The sequence below is a fragment of the Eleutherodactylus coqui genome, chromosome 1 (genome assembly GCF_035609145.1).
Source record: "Eleutherodactylus coqui strain aEleCoq1 chromosome 1, aEleCoq1.hap1, whole genome shotgun sequence".
In the NCBI taxonomy this organism is placed as follows: Eukaryota; Metazoa; Chordata; class Amphibia; order Anura; family Eleutherodactylidae; genus Eleutherodactylus; species Eleutherodactylus coqui.
Genome location: NC_089837.1, coordinates 15,255,197 through 15,267,508, shown reverse-complemented (window position 1 = coordinate 15,267,508; position 12,312 = coordinate 15,255,197). Strand labels below are relative to the sequence as shown.

The 12,312-nt window shown below is 49.7% G+C and overlaps 1 protein-coding gene and 1 long non-coding RNA gene across 2 annotated transcripts; both read right to left on the bottom strand.

The window, feature by feature from the left end:
- Positions 1–941: 941 nt before the first annotated feature.
- LOC136608990 (uncharacterized) lies at positions 942–2,050 on the bottom strand. Its single transcript, XR_010790037.1, has 4 exons — positions 1,838–2,050; positions 1,528–1,696; positions 1,235–1,404; positions 942–1,109 (listed from the first exon to the last, which is right to left on the bottom strand). It is a non-coding gene; the product is annotated as an uncharacterized lncRNA (long non-coding RNA).
- Positions 2,051–6,337: 4,287 nt separating this feature from the next.
- LOC136575913 (SCAN domain-containing protein 3-like) lies at positions 6,338–8,091 on the bottom strand. Its single transcript, XM_066575391.1, has 2 exons — positions 6,447–8,091; positions 6,338–6,366 (listed from the first exon to the last, which is right to left on the bottom strand). Exons 1-2 carry the CDS (start codon positions 8,089–8,091, stop codon positions 6,338–6,340), a joined length of 1,674 nt encoding a protein of 557 aa, XP_066431488.1.
- Positions 8,092–12,312: the final 4,221 nt, after the last annotated feature.

Sequence of the window (12,312 nt, the reverse complement as noted above, 5' to 3'; positions counted from 1 at the left end):
ATGCTATCAGCAGGGGCACTAAATATTTCAAGTATGTATACTGTTGTTAGATAGCGGAGATTCGCAGCCCCCAGACACTGGTATATAGCGTACGCTCTCAGCAGGGCCCCAAAATATTTCAAGTGTGTATACTGTTGTTAGATAACAGAGATTCCCACCACCCAGACACAGGAATATACCGTACGCTATCAGTAGGCCCCAAAAAATTTAAAACAGTGTATACTGTTGTTAGATAGTTGAGATTCACAGCACCCAGACACGGGTATATAGCGTACACCAGGGGTCCCCAACCTTTTTGGCACCAGGGACCGGCTTCAAGCAAGGCCATTTTTGCAAGGCCCGGCAGGGTAGGGCGGGGCGGGACATGGGCGGGGCTTTGGTTATAAGGGGCGGGGTTATGAAGGAGGTTGGTGTTTAGTGCATACTTATTTAATTATGACATTTAGAATGTGACTCAACTCACCACAGGTTCAGAATGGGATGGAACCTGTGCCACCTTTTTAGCTGCAGCCTCTCCTAAAAGTTCCTGGCAAATGTTCTTAGCAGCAGGCAGGATCAACTCTTCAGCAATAGTGAAGGTCTTCTTAGCCTTGGCAATGCGGGTAGCCACTAAGAATGATGCTCTCAGTGCAGACACACTTGTTGATGTGGTGGCCTTCAATAATTGCTGCTGTCCTTCGTGTTCCCGTTTTTTTTCTTGGCAGTGGCGGCTGCTGCTGGCACAGTGGCGGCTCCTCCTCCTATTTGCTCACAGGACGCTCTGCTCTGTCTGGCGCTGCACTCCTCAGCGCTTCAAGATGTCCAGTGTAAGACCCTGGTAGATTTTAAAGCTTTCATTAAGCCATTCTTAACTTCAGCCTGGCAGCACACACAGGGGACAGTATATGCCCCCTACCTGCCCTGCAGAACACACAGGGGAGAGGAATGTAACAGGATTACCTTGAAGCTCCTAACAGGGATTATAGATGAGGCAGGTCCCCTGGTAACCGGCAGTGGTAGTGGCGGCTGCTGCTGGCACAGTGGTGGCTCCTTCTCCTATATGCTCGTGGGACGCTCTGCTCTGTCTGGCGCCGCACTCCTCAGCGCTTCAAGATGTTCAGTTTAAGAACCTGGTAGATTTTAAAGCTTTCATTAAGCCATTCTTAACTTCAGCCTGGCAGCACACACAGGGGGCAGTATATGCCCCCTGCCTGCCCGGCAGAACACACAGGGGAGAGGAATGTGACAGGATTACCTTGAAGCTTCTAACAGGGATTACAGATGATGCAGGTCTCCTGGTAACCGGCAGTGGTAGTGGCGGCTGCTGCTGGCACAGTGGTGGCTCCTCCTCCTATTTGCTCGTGGAACGCTCTGCTCTGTTTGGCGCCGCACTCCTCAGCGCTTCAAGATGTTCAGTGTAAGACCCTGGTAGATTTTAAAGCTTTCATTAGGCCTTTCTGAACTTCAGCCTGGCAGCACACAGGGGACAGTATATGCCCCCTGCCTGCCCGGCAGAACACACAGGGGAGAAAAATGTGACAGGATTACCTTGAAGCTCCTAACAGGGATTACGGATGATGCAGGTCTCGTGGTAACCGGCACGGCAGTGGCGGCTGCTGCTGGCACAGTGGCGGCTCCTCCTCCTATTTGCTCGCAGGACGCTCTACTCTGTCTGGCGCCACACTCCTCAGCGCTTCAAGATGTTCAGTGTAAGACCCTGGTAGATTTTAAAGCTTTCATTAAGCCTTTCTGAACTTCAGCCTGGCAGCACACACAGGGGGCAGTATAATTTATGAAGGGGGTTGGAGTTTAGTGCATACTTATTTAATTATGACATTTAGAATGTGACTCAACTCACCATAGGTTCAGAACGAGTGGGAACATCGGGCTTCTTTCCCTGGATCAGTGGGAGCACTGGGCTTGTTTTCCTGCAACAAGATGATCCCATCTAGGGGTGATGGGAGACAGTGACACCCGAAGTGTGTTCCTTATGTCCAGTCTACTCCGTAATCTTGTTTTTGCTGCTGTCATTGCAGAAAACCCAGTTTCACACAAATAGGATGTTGGAAATGGAAGCAGAGTTTTCAGTGCTTTTGTGGCAATCTCGGGATATTCTACCTTGACTTTAATCCAGAACATTGGAAGATTTGAAGTCTCAAACATAATTTTAGGGCTACCATCATTTGCAATCTCAAGCAGTTGGTCTTCTTCAAGCACGGGCAAGGTCGATTCACCTGGCTTGTACACAAATGGGTTCCGAATCCATTCCTTCCTAGTTCGTGGGTCTTTTGTGGTAGGAAAGTAACGCACAAATTCTAGTGAAAGCTGAGATAGGTGATTATGCACCAGCTGGGAGAATGAAGGCTCAGGCTCGGTCTCTTCCAAGATACTTGCTAATATTTGAAACATATCAAATATCCCTGTTTTCACTCGCCGTCCCCACACTTCCAATTTAGCTTTGAATGCAGCAACTTTATCTGCCAACTTGAAGGCAGTTGTCATTCTCCCCTGAAGTGACAGATTAAGTTCGTTCAACAAGTTGAATATGTCACACAGGTAAGCAAGTTTTGTCACCCATTCTTTACTACTGAAATGTACTGCAAGTGGCGATTCTTTTTCTAAAAGAAATCTATGAAGCGGTTCTCGTAACTCAAAAACTCTGGCCAGTGCTCTACCTTTAGAAAGCCATCTGACTTCTGTGTGTAAAAGAAGACGTTTGTGCTCCGCGTCCATCTCCTCACAGAGCTGCTCGAACAGACGTGAGTTAAGAGCGTGTGCTTTGATGTAATTAATAATTTTAATCGCATCTTGCAAAACGCTGTTAAGTTCAGGTGACATTTTTCGGCTTGCCAGCATTTCTCTATGGATGACACAGTGCGTAGACTCGCATTCAGACGCAACTTCTTTGACCCGAGTAGTTAAACCAGAAACCCGTCCAGTTATGGCAGCTGCTCCGTCTGTGCATATACCGACACAAAATGACCAGTGTAATTTTACGGATATGTAATCATCCAAAGACTTGAATAGGTTTTTTTCTTTCAAAAAACTCCAAAGGCTTGTCTTTTGATGCAGAGTGCTTGGTCTGTAAGTGGCGAATTAGTTTTGAAGGCTTCATGGCCTCGTTTGAGAGCCGTTCACCACATATCAGACAGAGTGGGCTTTGGGCCTATGAATCGCCTGTTGCTATGAACCAATAATTTAGATAGGACTCATTGTATTTTAAATACAGCTTTCTTTTTTTTAGCAGTCATGGAGTCTTCATCTGTCTCATCATTGGGTCTTTCTCCCTTTTCAAAGAAGCTCTCCAGCCATGTTTGTTTTTTACTCCTTTTACAAGAGTTTGAGGCAGAGGCGTAGTGGGCCCCTACTGCTTCTGACGACGGGCACTGCTGATGCTGATGACTGTTAATAATCAACTGTACGTCTGCAAGAAGCATGGTCAAAAAAGAGTAACAGTTTGTGGTTTGCAACCATGAAGAGACACGTCAGTATAGCAACTATTTCTTGCGATGGCAGTATATGTCCCCCATCTGCCTGGCAGCACAGACAGGGGGCAGTATATGCCCCCCTCCTGGCTTTAATGAAGAAAATAAAACAGTTGAAGGATTTATTCAGCATATGTACTCAAACTACAAAGAGAAATCGACAAACAGAATACTGGAGACTGTGTCTTGATATCATTTTTACGTTGAAAAGTATTTATCATAATAGATTTTTGTAAAATCAAAGTTCTTTTCAAAGTTATATAAAATTTTCATCTTTGTGCAGATCCTGTACAAACTAAGGGTCCAAGATGCAACAATTATCGCTCAAAATTTACTCATCTTCCATCTCTTGAGCGATAATCATTGTGTGCAATTACATAGCAAGATGATTGCTCAAAATTCGCTCAAACTGCAGTTTAATTGACAGTTTTGAGTTATCACTTTGCATAAGCTCTTAAGTAGCTAATTAGCTACTTAACTTATTAGTTTGTAAATGAAAGCTGCTACTGTATAAAAAAAGAAAGCGGGACCGCTGTCCTCATCATACAGCTGTTTGTGCACAGAGCGCTCAGCTGTATACCAGCGTGCGGTGTATTCAGAAGACAAGCAGAGCCACTTGTCTTCTGCATATAGGACATGACCCTGATAGCTCAGAGACAAACAGCTGCTTTGATCGCCTGTCTTTCAGCTGGTATCCTGCTGAGAAGTCCCAGCGGGGTTCCAACTGAAAGAATACTATTAATGCCGCTCACAGCGAAAGTATAGCGCGACGGCCGGATTCCATTAACTACAATGGAAGCTATCTGTGCTTTTTTCCGCAGCAATTAGAACACGCCACAGTTTCTTTCACGCTGCGTTATTCCTAATAGCTGCGGCATAATGCTGCAGATTTATGCCACGTTTTACGCGGCAAAAAATCCAGCAATGGGCATTAGCTCTAGTAGGGCTAAGGTCATTAATATGCATAATTTACCAAATCAGTTTTTCTGTGTAAAACCCTGATGGATTTTAAAGCTTTCATTAAGCCTTTCTGTACTTCAGCCTGGCAGCACACAGGGGGCAGTATATGCCCCCTACCTGCCCTGCAGAACACACAGGGGAGAGGAATGTAACAGGATTACCTTGAAGCTCCTAACAGGGCTTATAGATGAGGCAGGTCCCCTGGTAACCGGCAGTGGTAGTGGCGGCTGCTGCTGGCACAGTGGTGGCTCCTTCTCCTATATGCTCGTGGGACGCTCTGCTCTGTCTGGCGCCGCACTCCTCAGCGCTTCAAGATGTTCAGTTTAAGAACCTGGTAGATTTTAAAGCTTTCATTAAGCCATTCTTAACTTCAGCCTGGCAGCACACACAGGGGGCAGTATATGCCCCCTGCCTGCCCGGCAGAACACACAGGGGAGAGGAATGTAACAGGATTACCTTGAAGCTCCTAACAGGGATTACAGATGATGCAGGTCTCCTGGTAACCGGCAGTGGTAGTGGTGGCTGCTGCTGGCACAGTGGTGGCTCCTTCTCCTATATGCTCGTGGGACGCTCTGCTCTGTCTGGCGCCGCACTCCTCAGCGCTTCAAGATGTTCAGTTTAAGAACCTGGTAGATTTTAAAGCTTTCATTAAGCCATTCTTAACTTCAGCCTGGCAGCACACACAGGGGGCAGTATATGCCCCCTGCCTGCCCGGCAGAACACACAGGGGAGAGGAATGTAACAGGATTACCTTGAAGCTCCTAACAGGGATTACAGATGATGCAGGTCTCCTGGTAACCGGCAGTGGTAGTGGTGGCTGCTGCTGGCACAGTGGTGGCTCCTTCTCCTATATGCTCGTGGGACGCTCTGCTCTGTCTGGCGCCGCACTCCTCAGCGCTTCAAGATGTTCAGTTTAAGACCCTGGTAGATTTTAAAGCTTTCATTAAGCCATTCTTAACTTCAGCCTGGCAGCACACACAGGGGGCAGTATATGCCCCCTGCCTGCCCGGCAGAACACACAGGGGAGAGGAATGTAACAGGATTACCTTGAAGCTCCTAACAGGGATTACAGATGATGCAGGTCTCCTGGTAACCGGCAGTGGTAGTGGTGGCTGCTGCTGGCACAGTGGTGGCTCCTTCTCCTATATGCTCGTGGGACGCTCTGCTCTGTCTGGCGCCGCACTCCTCAGCGCTTCAAGATGTTCAGTGTAAGACCCTGGTAGATTTTAAAGCTTTCATTAGGCCTTTCTGAACTTCAGCCTGGCAGCACACAGGGGACAGTATATGCCCCCTGCCTGCCCGGCAGAACACACAGGGGAGAAAAATGTGACAGGATTACCTTGAAGCTCCTAACAGGGATTACGGATGATGCAGGTCTCGTGGTAACCGGTGCGGCAGTGGCGGCTGCTGCTGGCACAGTGGCGGCTCCTCCTATTTGCTCGCAGGACGCTCTACTCTGTCTGGCGCCACACTCCTCAGCGCTTCAAGATGTTCAGTGTAAGACCCTGGTAGATTTTAAAGCTTTCATTAAGCCTTTCTGAACTTCAGCCTGGCAGCACACACAGGGGGCAGTATAATTTATGAAGGGGGTTGGAGTTTAGTGCATACTTATTTAATTATGACATTTAGAATGTGACTCAACTCACCATAGGTTCAGAACGAGTGGGAACATCGGGCTTCTTTCCCTGGATCAGTGGGAGCACTGGGCTTGTTTTCCTGCAACAAGATGATCCCATCTAGGGGTGATGGGAGACAGTGACACCCGAAGTGTGTTCCTTATGTCCAGTCTACTCCGTAATCTTGTTTTTGCTGCTGTCATTGCAGAAAACCCAGTTTCACACAAATAGGATGTTGGAAATGGAAGCAGAGTTTTCAGTGCTTTTGTGGCAATCTCGGGATATTCTACCTTGACTTTAATCCAGAACATTGGAAGATTTGAAGTCTCAAACATAATTTTAAGGCTACCATCATTTGCAATCTCAAGCAGTTGGTCTTCTTCAAGCACGGGCAAGGTCGATTCACCTGGCTTGTACACAAATGGGTTCCGAATCCATTCCTTCCTAGTTCGTGGGTCTTTTGTGGTAGGAAAGTAACGCTCAAATTCTAGTGAAAGCTGAGATAGGTGATTATGCACCAGCTGGGAGAATGAAGGCTCAGGCTCGGTCTCTTCCAAGATACTTGCTAATATTTGAAACATATCAAATATCCCTGTTTTCACTCGCCGTCCCCACACTTCCAATTTAGCTTTGAATGCAGCAACTTTATCTGCCAACTTGAAGGCAGTTGTCATTCTCCCCTGAAGTGACAGATTAAGTTCGTTCAACAAGTTGAATATGTCACACAGGTAAGCAAGTTTTGTCACCCATTCTTTACTACTGAAATGTACTGCAAGTGGCGATTCTTTTTCTAAAAGAAATCTATGAAGCGGTTCTCGTAACTCAAAAACTCTGGCCAGTGCTCTACCTTTAGAAAGCCATCTGACTTCTGTGTGTAAAAGAAGACGTTTGTGCTCCGCGTCCATCTCCTCACAGAGCTGCTCGAACAGACGTGAGTTAAGAGCGTGTGCTTTGATGTAATTAATAATTTTAATCGCATCTTGCAAAACGCTGTTAAGTTCAGGTGACATTTTTCGGCTTGCCAGCATTTCTCTATGGATGACACAGTGCGTAGACTCGCATTCAGATGCAACTTCCTTGACCCGAGTAGTTAAACCAGAAACCCGTCCAGTCATGGCAGCTGCTCCGTCTGTGCATATACCGACACAAAATGACCAGTGTAATTTTACGGATATGTAATCATCCAAAGACTTGAATAGTTCTGCACCTGTGGTGTTGGCTGGCAACAATAATGCACATAACATATCCTCATGCACATCCTCCTGAAATATATAGCGCACATAAACAAGCATCATTGCCTTGTTATCAACGTCAGTAGACTCGTCAACCTGGATTGCGTACCACGGTGACGCATTAATCCTCTCTAACAATTGTACCTCGATATCTTCTGCTATCTCATCAATTCGTCTTGTCACTGTGCTCGCTGAAAGAGGAACCTGTGCCACCTTTTTAGCTGCAGCCTCTCCTAAAAGTTCCTGGCAAATGTCCTTAGCAGCAGGCAGGATCAACTCTTCAGCAATAGTGAAGGGCTTCTTAGCCTTGGCAATGCGGTTAGCCACTAAAAATGATGCTCTCAGTGCAGACACACTTGTAGATGTGGTGGCCTTCAATAATTTCTTCTGTCCTTCGTGTTCACGTTTTTTTCTTTCAAAAAACTCCAAAGGCTTGTCTTTCAATGCAGGGTGCTTGGTCTGTAAGTGGCGAATTAGTTTTGAAGGCTTCATGGCCTCGTTTGAGAGCCGTTCACCACATATCAGACAGAGTGGGCTTTGGGCCTGTGAATCGCCTGTTGCTATGAACCCATAATTTAGATAGGACTCATTGTATTTTCTTTTAAATACAGCTTTCTTTTTTTTAGCAGTCATGGAGTCTTTATCTGTCTCATCATTGGGTCTTTCTCCCTTTTCAAAGAAGCTCTCCAGCCATGTTTGTTTTTTACTCATTTTACAAGAGTTTGAGGCAGAGGCGTAGTGGGCCCCTACTGCTTCTGACAACAGGCACTGCTGATGCTGATGACTGCTAATAATCAACTGTACGTCTGCAAGAAGCATGGTCAAAAAAGAGTAACAGTTTGTGGTTAGCAACCATGAACAGGCGCATGTTAGTATAGCAACTATTTATTGCGATGGCAGTATATGCCCCCTGCCTGCCCTGCAGAACACACAGGGGAGAGGAATGTGACAGGATTACCTTAAAGCTCCTAAAAGGGATTATAGATGAGGCAGGTCCTCTGGCAACCGGCAGTGGTAGTGGCAGCTGCTGCTGGCACAGTGGCGGCGGCTCCTCCTATGTGCTCGCGGGACGCTCTTGTCTGTCTGGCGCCGCACTCCTCAACGCTTCCTTCAAGATGCTTAGTAGTGTAAAACCCTGGTGGATTTTAAAGCTTTCATTAAGCCTTTCTTAACTTCAGCCTAGCAGCGCACACAGGGAGCAGTATATGCCCCCTGCCTGCCCGGCAGAACACACAGGGGAGAGGAATGTAACAGGATTACCTTAAAGCTCCTAAAAGGGATTATAGATGAGGCAGGTCCTCTGGCAACCGGCAGTGGTAGTGGCAGCTGCTGCTGGCACAGTGGCGGCGGCTCCTCCTATGTGCTCGCGGGACGCTCTTGTCTGTCTGGCGCCGCACTCCTCAACGCTTCCTTCAAGATGCTTAGTAGTGTAAAACCCTGGTGGATTTTAAAGCTTTCATTAAGCCTTTCTTAACTTCAGCCTAGCAGCGCACACAGGGGGCAGTATATGCCCCCTGCCTGCCCTGCAGAACACACAGGGGAGAGGAATGTAACAGGATTACCTTAAAGCTCCTAAGAAGGATTATAGATGAGGCAGGTCCTCTGGTAACCGGCAGTGGTAGTGGCAGCTGCTGCTGGCACAGTGGCGGCGGCTCCTCCTATGTGCTCGCGGGACGCTCTTGTCTGTCTGGCGCCGCACTCCTCAACGCTTCCTTCAAGATGCTTAGTAGTGTAAAACCCTGGTGGATTTTAAAGTTTTCCATAAGCCTTTCTTAACTTCAGCCTAGCAGCGCACACAGGGGGCAGTATATGCCCCCTGCCTGCCCTGCAGAACACACAGGGGAGAGGAATGTGACAGGATTACCTTAAAGCTCCTAAAAGGGATTATAGATGAGGCAGGTCCTCTGGTAACCGGCAGTGGTAGTGGCAGCTGCTGCTGGCACAGTGGCGGCGGCTCCTCCTATGTGCTCGCGGGACGCTCTTGTCTGTCTGGCGCCGCACTCCTCAACGCTTCCTTCAAGATGCTTAGTAGTGTAAAACCCTGGTGGATTTTAAAGCTTTCATTAAGCCTTTCTTAACTTCAGCCTAGCAGCGCACACAGGGGGCAGTATATGCCCCCTGCCTGCCCTGCAGAACACACAGGGGAGAGGAATGTGACAGGATTACCTTAAAGCTCCTAAGAGGGATTATAGATGAGGCAGGTCCTCTGGTAACCGGCAGTGGTAGTGGCAGCTGCTGCTGGCACAGTGGCGGCGGCTCCTCCTATGTGCTCGCGGGACGCTCTTGTCTGTCTGGCGCCGCACTCCTCAACGCTTCCTTCAAGATGCTTAGTAGTGTAAAACCCTGGTGGATTTTAAAGCTTTCATTAAGCCTTTCTGAACTTCAGCCTAGCAGCACACACAGACCCAACACACAATATGACCCCGCTTGCCTGGCAGCACACACAGGGGGCAGTATATGCTCCCCGCCTGCCTGGCAGGAACCCCCCCCCCCCCCTCCTTCCTGGCAGCACACACATAGGACAGTAAAATATATCCCCCTCCCCCCCAGCATGTATATTATCCTCTCACCCCCACACACATAGGCCAGCATGTATATTATCCTCCCCCCCCCCCCACATAGGCCAGCATGTATATTATCCTCCCCCCCAGCACACACACGCATAGGCCAGCATGTATATTATCCTCTCCCCCCCCCCCCCCCACATAGGCCAGCATGTATATTATCCTCCCCCCCCCCACATAGGCCAGCATGTATATTATCCTCCCCCCCCAGCCCACACACCTAGGCCAGCATGTATATTAACCCCCCCCCAGCCCACACACCTAGTCCAGCATGTATATTAACCCCCCCCCAGCCCACACATAGTCCAGCATGTATATTAACCCCCCCCAGCCCACACACATAGTCCAGCATGTATATTACCCCGCCCACACACCTAGTCCAGCATGTATATTACCCCCCCCCCCAGCCCACACACCTAGTCCAGCATGTATATTAACCCCCCCCCCCCCAGCCCACACACCTAGTCCAGCATGTATATTAACCCCCCCCCCCAGCCCACACACATAGTCCAGCATGTATATTAACCCCCCCCCAGCCCACACACATCGGCCAGCATGTATATTAAACCCCCCCCCGCCCACACACATCGGCCAGCATGTATATTACCCCGCCCACACACCTAGTCCAGCATGTATATTAACCCCCCCCCCAGCCCACACACCTAGTCCAGCATGTATATTAACCCCCCCCCCAGCCCACACACCTAGTCCAGCATGTATATTAACCCCCCCCCCCCCCCAGCCCACACACCTAGTCCAGCATGTATATTAACCCCCCCCCCCCCCAGCCCACACACCTAGTCCAGCATGTATATTAACCCCCCCCCCCAGCCCACACACCTAGTCCAGCATGTATATTAACCCCCCCCCCCCAGCCCACACACCTAGTCCAGCATGTATATTAACCCCCCCCCCCCCCCCCAGCCCACACACCTAGTCCAGCATGTATATTAACCCCCCCCCCCCAGCCCACACACCTAGTCCAGCATGTATATTACCCCCCCCCAGCCCACACACCTAGTCCAGCATGTATATTACCCCCCCCAGCCCACACACCTAGTCCAGCATGTATATTACCCCCCCCAGCCCACACACCTAGTCCAGCATGTATATTAACCCCCCCCAGCCCACACACCTAGTCCAGCATGTATATTACCCCGCCCACACACCTAGTCCAGCATGTATATTACCCCCCCCCCCCCAGCCCACACACCTAGTCCAGCATGTATATTAACCCCCCCCCCCCCAGCCCACACACATAGTCCAGCATGTATATTAACCCCCCCCCCCAGCCCACACACCTAGTCCAGCATGTATATTAACCCCCCCCCCCCCAGCCCACACACATAGTCCAGCATGTATATTAACCCCCCCCCCCCCCCCCAGCCCACACACATAGTCCAGCATGTATATTAACCCCCCCCCCCCAGCCCACACACATCGGCCAGCATGTATATTAAACCCCCCCCCCCGCCCACACACATCGGCCAGCATGTATATTACCCCGCCCACACACCTAGTCCAGCATGTATATTACCCCCCCCCCAGCCCACACACCTAGTCCAGCATGTATATTAACACCCCCCCCCCCCAGCCCACACACATAGTCCAGCATGTATATTAACCCCCCCCCAGCCCACACACATCGGCCAGCATGTATATTAAACCCCCCCCCGCCCACACACATCGGCCAGCATGTATATTACCCCGCCCACACACCTAGTCCAGCATGTATATTACCCCCCCCCCCCAGCCCACACACATAGTCCAGCATGTATATTAACCCCCCCCAGCCCACACACATAGGCCAGCATGTATATTAACCCCCCCCCAGCCCACACACCTAGTCCAGCATGTATATTAACCCCCCCCCAGCCCACACACATAGTCCAGCATGTATATTAACCCCCCCCAGCCCACACACCTAGTCCAGCATGTATATTAACCCCCCCCCCCCAGCCCACACACATAGTCCAGCATGTATATTAACCCCCCCCCCCCCCAGCCCACACACATAGTCCAGCATGTATATTAACCCCCCCCCCCAGCCCACACACATCGGCCAGCATGTATATTAAACCCCCCCCCCGCCCACACACATCGGCCAGCATGTATATTACCCCGCCCACACACCTAGTCCAGCATGTATATTACCCCCCCCCCAGCCCACACACCTAGTCCAGCATGTATATTAACACCCCCCCCCCCCCAGCCCACACACATAGTCCAGCATGTATATTAACCCCCCCCCAGCCCACACACATCGGCCAGCATGTATATTAAACCCCCCCCCGCCCACACACATCGGCCAGCATGTATATTACCCCGCCCACACACCTAGTCCAGCATGTATATTACCCCCCCCCCCCCAGCCCACACACATAGTCCAGCATGTATATTAACCCCCCCCAGCCCACACACATAGGCCAGCATGTATATTAACCCCCCCCCAGCCCACACACATAGGCCAGCATGT